This window comes from Misgurnus anguillicaudatus, chromosome 5 (assembly GCF_027580225.2).
Source record: "Misgurnus anguillicaudatus chromosome 5, ASM2758022v2, whole genome shotgun sequence".
Classification (NCBI taxonomy): Eukaryota; Metazoa; Chordata; class Actinopteri; order Cypriniformes; family Cobitidae; genus Misgurnus; species Misgurnus anguillicaudatus.
This window is the reverse complement of record NC_073341.2, coordinates 23206403-23217663: the sequence shown is the minus strand read 5'-3', so window position 1 is coordinate 23217663 and position 11261 is coordinate 23206403. Positions and strand designations below refer to the sequence as shown.

Sequence of the window (11261 nt, the reverse complement as noted above, 5' to 3'; positions counted from 1 at the left end):
ATATTTTTATTTGAGTAAAAATAATAATGAAAAATCGGATTAAAAGCATGCTGCATACGGGTTTTATAGCGTCTGCAATTTCTTCTGCCTGATGAGCAAAGCGAGAGTCCATTGTGAAATCAGGAAACACCTTTACTGTACAGACGGTTTCGCACCTGAAAATATACACAGAGATAAAATAGTAGGTTTGAATTGTTATTGTTAGCTATATTTGTTTAAAGTAGGACTATACTTTTTATTAGTACAAAAACACAGGGTAAAATGTTTTTAAATTTTGTTTTATACTGTAAAACCTAACAGTGAAATTTACTAAATGAAATAAGATCTTTTTTTTAAAGATCAGTTATGTGAACTTAATATTCTGGAACCCAGTATTAATATGTTTCTAGATTTAATATGTTAGTGTAATAATGTAAGGTACAGCAATTTTGTTTTAATAAATACATATTGTTGAAAATTAGGAATTGTTTATGCATTATAAGGGAATAATCCATTATAATGCCTCATAAAAATGTATTAAAGGGTCTTATACAGTATATTGACATTGCATATTATGTTATTACATCTTATAAGTCTTTAAAGGCACCATAAACCATTATCTAGCAGATGATACAACATTGTTTTTTTTAATGCCCTTATAATGCTTTATAATTACAGACTTTATAGTTGTTACAAAAACATTTAATTTCTTGTAAAAATGTAAAAAAGTTATTTTTGGCAATGTATTAATATTTTACCGTTTGGTATTCTTTATTCTGGCACTTTTCTCTAAGTTGTACTATTGTTAATGTGTTTATTAGACATTTTTGCTGTGCCCAAAGTAAAATGAGGTGATGTTGGCTGCTTATTAATGTTGACATATGCTATTTAACACAATATGTGTCAAGTTTGGGACAACACTTTTTTTTGTGTGTTGTCTGAAAAATAACACTTATTGTGTTGTTTTTAACATATCCATTTTTAAAGTGAGAAGTAAACAGTCCATGTTTTAGGTGGGAGGTGTCCATGTTCAGAATCAAGTATTTTCGAGAGTGGTATATAATAATAATGGATTTCTAATAAATAATTGGATTCATTTTTTGAATATATGTATATTTAATGTGTCATCCCAGTTTTTCTTGCATTGAGCATTCGCATTATTGTTTTGTCCCTAATGCCCTATCCTTTTAGTCACAAGATTCTTACTTTCCTGTTTGTAGTTATAATATTTATCACACAGAACAGGCAGAACAATCCATTAAATTACTCAATGATGACCTTGGTATTGCCCAAGGTCATTACTGACTACTTCAGCAGCTGGTGATCTCTAACATATAAGACTAAAGGAACAGATTTAATGTTTCTTTAACACATGGGCGAATGGTGCGTTTGTGCTTTTCATACCTCTCTAATGTAGATTCCAGCTCATCAGAGGATCAAAGAAAACCAAAGGCCAAATCGTCTCACTTCAAAGTAAAAAATGCCATAAGCTTGCAAAAGCCAGAAAGTTGTAAATTGTAATATTGTTATAAATAAAGATAATACATCCACTTGCTGAAAAAATCTGAACTTTATTGATTGAAAAAGGTAATTAGATGTAAACTGTGGAAAAAACATGCCCTCAAGTGTATTCTGCAGACAAAAGTCAAAATATATCCTGATAATATAAAACAATTTGGTAAAAGTTAATTATGCATAATTACATGCAACTAATCTTAATCCTAACCCCAACCGTACAGTAAATACATGTTGTTGATGATTATTACTATGTAACAGTGACGCCTTAAAGTGTAACCAACAATGGATTTTAGAATTGTGTCCAAGTACCATAGTTTCAACTAAGTATGTAGGGGTGGTTTCACAGTCAGGGTTTAGCTTTTTTTAAATGAAGGTAGCTCAAAGGTGCAGTTTAGTCTGGGACTGACATATTTTAACGTATATATTAGTGCCATTTGTTTTCTCTCAAGATGCACACCAGTGTTGAATTTTTGTAAAACTTGAATGTCCTAATAAAACTAAGTTATAGAATTAAGACCTAGACCTGGATTAATCTAACCCTGTCCGGGAAACTGCCCCATAGATATTGTTATATAACACAATTATATATTTACATAAAACTATAATTATTTTATAAAAAAGCGGCGTATGTATGTGCCCATATAGTATGGACAGGCACCTGAGCTGAAGTCCCTTAATTTTACTAACTAGTGTTATTTTAGACTTGATGAATTTAATTAAATGGAATCATGATAGAAAGTGTAATTTAAATTTAAGTAATTGTAAACCAATGTTGATATTTTTTCTCAACTGACACCCCTTTACCCATCACCATGTTACAAATGATTTCATTTGTTCTGTTATCTTTTTTCCCCTCACAATGAAGCATTCTCCTTTGCTTTCTACAGCCAGAAAATCTACTTCTCACAAAATAAATGCACTGACTACAAAAACAACTAAAAGCATTGCATTAAAGGCTAGACCAGCCTTCTCTCCTCCAGATGTGTCGAGCATTAATACCTTTTGAATTTCTTCTGGTTTTGCCAGTCGCCATTTCCTAGTTCCTTTAACTCTCACCCAGGACCGATCGCCTTCAGTCATTACAGCTACAGTGTTTGTAACATTGCTGATCTGTGGTGGATTTGTAAAAGGTGGAAGGCGAACAGGCTTTAAATCACCACCAGTGAACATGGGTGACTGGACGCAGTACAATATCTCACAACCATCACTAATGGTGGCTAATTGTTGGCTGAACTGAGGTGGACAGAGAGACTGATTTTGTGCAAGAGGATTGCCAGACTGACAGCTAAAGAAACCACCGAAAGGAACTGAGAATTTGGTTCCTGTTGTATAATCTTTGCTCAAACAAACCATCATGCCATTAGACAATAGTTTTTGAGCAAAGAAATTTGCAGGACAGCTGCTGGCTTTTGTTATAGGGTTTTGCAAAGATGGTCCATAAAGACCTCCAAAAAGATATCCGGAGTAATTTGGAGAATTCTGAGTTGTGGAACACCAGTAGGTGTATATTATTGCACGACGGACAAAATAAGTATCACCACATATCTGATTACAACAAGTAGACAGCCAAAGAAACCCACATGAAGTACATTTTGTGCTGCACTCAACACGATAATACACATTTTCTATTGTCTCAGAGCGTAATAGGGTGGCAGTGTACAACTTAGGACATGAAAAATTACCAGTTGCTGGATTCTTCTGCGCTAACTCATCACAGATGATATTTCCATCAGTTGTCAATGGAGTGCATGTTTGGTAAACACCACCAAAGCTAAGATTAGTAACTGGACCCTCACAAGAAGCATCATCAACATTTGCCTGGAAGTCAAAATTTTTGGAATTTGTATCCAAACATCCTGGAATTGTGTTTACTTGGTAGTAATTATCTGCAGCCTTATAGACTAACAAAGCTAGTTCAGTAACTATTGGTTCTGGAAGGTCTGGAAATGTTAATTGATTGAGAAAATAGTGCAGTGGCAGTCCAGAGCGATCGATAGCTACCAGATTATTGAGCGTGCTCTCCTGCCACTTCTGTAGAGTGATGCCTGGGTAAAATAAAGCCCCTCCATGACTCTGAATTAAAGAATAAGTGATGCTACTCTGATAACTGTTGCTGGGATTATTATTGCCAACAGTATCAAATTTTACTTTGCTAAAAAAGTTAAAGCCTGCTGATGCTGCGACAGAAGACATGTCTGATTGACTGCTAGAGACAAAATACTTTTTCAGATAGTCCTCCTGCATTAAAGTGGCACCGGCATCAACACTTGTGATAACATGAGTACCATAGTCAAGAATCAGTTTCTCTGACAGGTAAGTTGCTAGGTGTGTTTGATTGTTCTCAATAGCGTCTGCGATTTCCATGGCCTGTTGAGCAAAGCGAGAGTCCAAGGCGAAATTCGGATATGCCTTCACTATGTACAGATGATTATGTACCTGAAAATACAAAAAAAAAAGAAATTATAAAAGAGAAAAAAAAATGAAACATGAAAATAGACAGTTAAGGCCCGTTTCTCCCAGGGAGAAAATTTACACATGGCTTATATACACCACAGACACATAAACAACAATAAAAACTTGATTTTCCTCACAGTGGGAATTTAAGGCCAGTCCCAGACTAAAATCCATTGTGCTATTTTGACTGAAAACAACTTGCAGTGCAACCCTATATCACGAAATTATGTACCTATAGGCACGTATGGACCAACGTGACAATGTCACGTTTCGCCACGTTTGAGCGTGAACTTGCTTTTCTGTTTGTGTCACTGTCACATATTGGTTACTCAACGTTTTTGTCCTATTTTCAAACCATTGTTGCTTCGGTTTAGGGTTAGATTTGGTGCTTGCGTTAGTATGTCACTTTAAGTATTGGTTTATAAAAAAAGATAAATTTTAAGAGAGACTTTTATATTTTCTAAACTTTAACCAAATGTCGCCTGACGTTGGGGTTAGAGTTGGGTTTGGGTAGGGATGTCATTTTATGTAAATCTAACCCTAAACCGAAGCAACAATGGTAAGAAATTAGGACAAAAAAGTTGAGTAACCAATATGTGACAGTGACACAAACAGAAAAGCGTGACATGTTCACGCTCAAACGCTGCAAAACGTGATATGTCACGGTCCATACGTGCCTATAGGTACATAATTTCGTGATATGGGTACTTTATAAGGCAAATTTATGAAGACCCTGCCTTAATCTAAGCTCAGTGAACCAGGGCATACATTTTTAAAAATCATTGTAAATTTAAGGGAATAATTGTGTCTACATCTAGAAACTATTTTATGAGGTGGCTGATTTGATTTGTATGATAAGTACAAAAAGGCAATAATGAAGCCCCGCCACTAAACCTAACATCACTTGGGCAAAAGCAGTTTGAACAGTAAGAATACAATTGTACAAAGTCATAAAAAGTCACATTGGTCACCTTGTAAAATATAAAAAATTTCTGTGAGATTATGTTGCTACACCACAACCCTAACAATAACAAAGGTACAGAGGACAGCCAATCAAAAAAAAAAAAAAATGAAATTAAAAAAATCTCTTCTGTTATTGTTTATTTGCAATAATTGTATGTTTTTGCATGATTAACTTCATACAAATTCATACAAAATAGCAAACTCGTAAAATATGTATGAATTCCTGGGCTGGGCATTTACCTGTATTAACTCTACATAAAAATATAAGATAAGTTGTTAAAGTGATGCATGCTGAAAAATCACTGTTATAATTAAAGGTTAATTTAAGTATAATAAATTCATAGTAAAATAGTGCTACAATATTATTAAACAATATAAAATGTTTGTTTTTATGCAGACATTTCATGATCAATAAAAAGTAATAAAAAATTATGGGCTTAAAGCAACAGCAACAAAAGTGAACATTAATATTTCATTGTACAGTTATTTTCACTTACTTGAACTCGAGCTGTTACCGAATTCTCTTTCACTTGGTGGGTTTTCATACGCTGGTTTTCTTTTGAGAATTTTCCATTGATCATAGAGAAAAAAGATGCATCTGCATTGATGGAGCTTGAAGTTGAGCTTTTCTCCTCCAGCCATGACATGATGATCTCAGAGTTTTCTACCACTTCGCTGTCTTTCTGTGGAATGACGAAGACTTCATCAGGAATGAGATAAACACCATCTTCAGTGGTCTGGCACTGGGAATAGCTCAGGTTCATCACTCGTCCCATGTCTATGTTACGCAGGTTATCCCAACCACCACCTGGTAGAACCTCCAGTGCTGTTAAAGCTGAATTTTTGCTACAATCACTGAGTCCATTACTGGGACGGTTGTGTGGATTAAGATCACAGACATGAATGAAACAGCAGATCATCAGCAGATAGATTGTTCTAAATTCCATGATTTTCAAGTGTGCTTGATAATGCCTTTCTCTTTATGATGGCATTTGGTATTTATTGCAGTCCCAACGGGTGTGGACTTCATTAAAGCAGTATAGCCAGTTTTATTGATAGGCTAGTACATTTTTGAACAATTGTTTTATAATGGATGATGTGGATCAGCATATAACATAACAAAAGATTATTTTCAATTTCACTTTTACATAAAAGCTTATGTAAGAACTATTACTATAAATAACAAACATCCTATAGATTATTTTGGTACATAAGTATGGGAGGGCGGGACACACCCTGACACTTTTCGGTTTGGCTCTATTATTCAGAAAGTACTTGTTAGATTAATCATGGCCAATCAACACACACATCTCTGCTACAAATGAACAATTAAAGTCTGTTTGTGGGACCTACCATTATTGTACTACACCCTTAGAAAGGTTAAGGTCAGGCAAGTTTGGTGACCAATTAAGAACAGTGATACCATGGTCCTTAAACCAGGTAACTTTGGCAGTGTGTGCAGGTGCCAAGTCCTGTTGGAAAATTAAATCTAAAATTTACTTTCATTATATAACATAACTTTGAACACTCAGCAACAGTTCAGAAGCGAGATGATTCTGACGCTGTCTGTTGTTCAAGAGTGGCTTGACACAAGGAATGCGACAGCTGAAACCCAGGTCTTGAATACGTCTGTGTGGTTCTTAAAGCACTGATTCCAGTTGCAGGATTTTTTGGCCTTCGATAAAACCAGTCACTTTTGAATCATTTAGAGTGGTTTGATTGCCTGTGCAGGAAAACTAGTTAGCAGAGCATTGCAGTAGTCCAGTCTAAAAATTACCAGGGACTGGATAAGGAGTTGTACCATGTGTTCAGTTGGATAAGGGGCCTCATTTATAAATGGCTGCTAAGAAACCATCCAACATTTGATCTCACAATAATTTTTCAAGAATGTGTGATTCATAGAACGAATGTATTCACAGAAACCACGCATACCCCTTTCTTTCAGATGTGAGATCTATAAATCGCAAATGATCTAAATCTTGTGCGCAGCTGAGCAGTTTCAGATCTCTGCCTTTAAACGATGCCTAATTAATGTCATTGATATAAAAGAGTGCCTGTCAATTAGGCATAGGCCGGTTACCGGTTTCAAGGTATACAGAGGTTTTAAAGAGTCAAGGTTTAAAAACCACTAAAATTTTATGTGATACCGTTTTCAATGTATAAGCTGTGTTTACACAAAGTTAAAGGGATAGTTCACTTTAAAATGAAAATTCTGTCATCATTTACTCATCCTCATGTTGTTCTAAACCTGTATGAATTAATTTTTTCTGATGAACACAAAAGAAGATATTTTGAGAAATGATGGTAAAAACACAGCAGTAAGTGACCATAGACGTCCATAGTAGGAATTAAAAAATATGATGGAATTTACTGGGTAGCGTCAACTGAACTGTGTGCTTACCATCATTTATCAAAATATTTTCTTAGTCATTTATCCCAATACTTCCAAAATATTTTTTTCCTACTATGGAAGTCAATGGTCTGCTGTGTGTTTACCATAATTTCTCAAAATATCTTCCCTCGCGTTCATCAGAAAAAATTAATTCATACAGGCTCAGAACAACGTGAGGACGAGAACATGATGACAGAATTTTCATTTTAAAGTGAACTATCCCTTTAAGTTAAATAAGTAAGTCATGTACTTGATTTAATGTTTACATTTAATATGATTAATATTAATACATTTTAGTAAGTAAGTAAATAAATGTTATTTATATAGCACATTTAAACATAGCAGAGACAATTGGGACTCTGACTTTCCCAGCAGGCATAGAAAAATGAAAACTGGGTTAAATTCTAATGCCAATGTTGTTCTTACGTCAACCTCTAACGTTTTGTAGGTATCATGTCCCAACATTGGGCAAACTCATATTTTGGTTAAAAATAAGACATTAAGTCAACATCAAGTCTCAACATCTGGTTGACATCTTATGCCGATGTTTGTCTGATGTCAACCTCTAATGTTAAGTCGACATCAAGTCCCAGTTTCGGTTTGACGTCTTATGCTGACATGTGACTTGCGTCAAAATCTAACGTTATTTAGACGTCTAGTCCCAAAGTTGAGTTGACGTCTTATGCTGACGTTTAGCTGATGTCAACCTCTAAAGTGATGCCGGCGTCAAGTCCCAAAGTTGGACAGACGTCATATTTTGGTTGAGAATGAAAATCAGATTCATGTCTAATGCCGGTATTTGTCTAATGCCCAAGCTCTTTTGATTACGTTAAGTTCCAGTGTTGGGCAGACAGCATATTTTGGTTGAAAATAAAAATTGGGTCAGAAGTGGGTAGTAACACACTAATGTACTTAAGATTCAGGAAAATGTGTACTTTTAAGAGAACATTTAAGAGTGGGTACTTTTACCTTTACAAAAATGATATACACTTGGAGGACAGCTTCTGGATTTGGTCAGAGGGTTTTGTTAAACGGTCCATAGACCTCCGAAGAAGTATCCAGTTTTTGTGGGTCTTCATATTTGAGTGACATCAGTAAGTTTCAATTTGTGCAAAATAGGAAAACGCAAAAACTGTACCAAAAATTGTCTGGGTGAAAATACATTTGATTGTCTTAGAATTTAATTGAAGTCTAAAGAATTGTTCAGGACATGAATTACCACCATAGGCTGGATTCGTCTGTGGTTGTCCATTACATAACATGCACTCCACATTTAGGGTTTGAGGACTTGGTCTATAAATGCCACCAAAGATGCATCATCTATATTGGCTTGGAAGTTAAAGCCTATGGAATCTGGATCAACACGCCCTGGAATGGTATTTATATTATAATAACGCTGTACAGCCTGTTTGACAGATTAAGCTAGTTTGTTTACTGTTGGCTCTGGGAGGTCTGGAAATGTTGATGGATTGAGAAAATGGTGCCGTGGCAGTCCAGAGCGATTAATGGCTACCAGATTTTTGCGCGTGCTCTCCTGCCACTTCTGTAGAGTGATGCCTGGGTAAAATAAAGCCCCTCCATTACTCTGAACTAAAGAATATGTGATGCTAGCATCATATATTGAGTTGCAGAACTTTCTTGGGATTAATATCAGATTAAATTGTTTTTGAAAAAAGCTTAAGCCTGCAGATGCTGATGCAGAAACAGAAGAAATGGCTGTTGACTGACTGATATTTCTCCTGCACTAAAGTGGCACCAGCATCAACACTTGTGATAATGTGAGTACCATAGTCAAGAATAAGTCTCTTTGACAGGTAAGTTGCTAGACGTGTTTGATCACAATAGCGTCTGCTATTGTAATGTGAACAAAGCAAGAGTCCAGTGTGAAATCAGGATACGCCTTCACTGTGTGCAGATGATCACGTACCTGAAAAATATGGCACAAGCCAGTTATATCTAAATAGGAAGTTTTTTACTATTTTAGTTCAATTTCATTTTTTATTACAGTAGGTTCTTATAAATGTAACTGCCACATTAAGGATAAACAGTGAAAACTGATGACAGAATGATAAAGACTTCATCAGATATGAAATAAACACCATCTATGGTCTGGCATTGGGAATAGCTCAGATTCATCACTTGTCCCATGTCTATGTTTCGCAGGCTGTCATCTGGTAGAACCTCCAGTGCTGTTAAAGGTGAGTTTTTGTGACACTTATTTTCTGAGTCCATTACTGGGATGGATGAATGAATAAAGATCACAGACACTGATGAAACAGTAGAGCTTTAGCAAACAGAGAGCTCTTGACTCCATGATGGTCTCTAACATTCTGTAAAAATGCATTTCTCCTCGAAATAAATGGCTTTTTGTCATAGTCAGTTGATGTGTGGCTTTAAGTTTAGATGAGACAAAAGGTTCCCGTATTAGTTTCACTTTTCTTTTAAAAAAATATAAAAATCTGTGAATATTTGATATTGTTTTTAAGTAATAAATTTTGCAATCATTTACACATGGGGATTACACAAATAAACCAACCAAACCAAATAAATATTTTGACCCTGTAAGTGCCAATGCAAACACTGGATTTACAGACATGTATTGTACTGTATTTGAAAGTGAAAGTGACAATCTTGTCAAGTATGCAACGCATTATTTGTAAAGCACTTTATTACATTGTTGGACTTTTAAAGTAGGTTTCTATGCAAGAAAAGAAAACAGAATACTGGAGAGATATAAATTAAATATATAGTATATACAATAGATTACATTATACAACAGTTCTTTCTGGTTCTCGAATCTGATTGGCTAAGAGCTATGCGATATTGTACTGATAACGGCACAGTAACCGCTTCACCTTTCGTATCATTCCGCCACCTAGTGAATGGAGGTCCTCTAAACAGGCTCATCTCTGAATGGAAAAACTGCACCCACACACGGACACACACAAACGCGCTGTTTTTAATCACTCTCCGTGTGTCTCATTAGTTCACTAGCTCGTAAATCAGTATGTGAATCCCAAGTTATTATTCCGTCAAAGATCAGCGCTCTTGGATGTTATGTTAAACTTAATGGGAGTAATGTTTTGTCACATCGTGTGGACACTTGGAAAGAGGAATATAAACACTAATTTTTTTCTGGAGCTATATCTCTTATCAGAACGCGAAAACACCGTGGAACTGCAGGTAAGCACCGCAGCTTTTAAATGTGGACATTGATCATTTATTTAATCACGACGTGACTATTAAAACATGTTATGAGATATCGCCACTGGTATATTTATAAGCAGCGGCAAAAACATCTCTCTGACACTTATAAAAAACTGTTTTATATAGTACTGACAAGAACAAAGTTTAATAATAATCGAGTGCTCGTATCACGTTAATGGGAAAGAGTAAATGGGAAAGCAATAGTAACATTATTTAAGTATAGTTTTATTCACTTTTACCTCGCGCCAAAACAATAACAACACAAAATATAGCTGCAAGCAGCAACACGGGGTCAAGCACCTTCGGCGCAATGCAAACACAGCACAGCAAGCACACAAAGCACAGCAAGCTCACAATGCACAGCAAGCACACAAAGCACAGCAAGCTCACAAAGCACAGAAAGCACACAAAGCACAGCAAGTACTCAAAGCACAGCAAGCACACAAAGAACATCAAACACCCAAAGCACAGCAAGAAACATACAACGTATCAATCACCCAGGGCGCATTGAGCACCCAAGGTGCATCAAGAACACAAGGCGCTGCAAAGGACCCAAAGCGTAGCAATCACAGAGCAGAACCACCGCAGTGCCAAGAAGCAACCGAAAACATGGCAAAAACGGAACATATGTGAACTACAGACAGGTCGAGAAGAATAGGTGAGAAAGAACAAAATGTAATAGAAGCGACGAACACTTGCCTCAGGCGGGATTAGAACCCAAGAACTCAGAATCTCATTGCGTGTGCCT

The 11261-nt window shown here is 35.9% G+C and overlaps 1 protein-coding gene across 1 annotated transcript; it reads right to left on the bottom strand.

Annotated features, from left to right (window-relative positions):
* Positions 1–1536: 1536 nt before the first annotated feature.
* On the bottom strand, positions 1537–5879 carry LOC129414608 (macrophage-expressed gene 1 protein-like). The gene is made up of 2 exons (XM_073867355.1): positions 5412–5879; positions 1537–3933 (listed from the first exon to the last, which is right to left on the bottom strand). The coding sequence occupies exons 1-2, from the start codon at positions 5859–5861 to the stop codon at positions 2401–2403; spliced, it is 1983 nt and encodes a 660-aa protein (XP_073723456.1). The 5' UTR covers positions 5862–5879; the 3' UTR covers positions 1537–2400.
* Positions 5880–11261: the final 5382 nt, after the last annotated feature.

Bases quoted from the DNA above. Each gene is read 5' to 3' on its own strand.
- LOC129414608 (XM_073867355.1), bottom strand. From the start codon at position 5,861: ATGGAATTTAGAACAATCTATCTGCTGATGATCTGCTGTTTCATTCAT. The intron at 3,934-5,411 runs GTAAGTGAAAAT...TTGTATTTTCAG, and splicing joins CGGTAACAGCTCGAGTTCAA to GTACATAATCATCTGTACAT.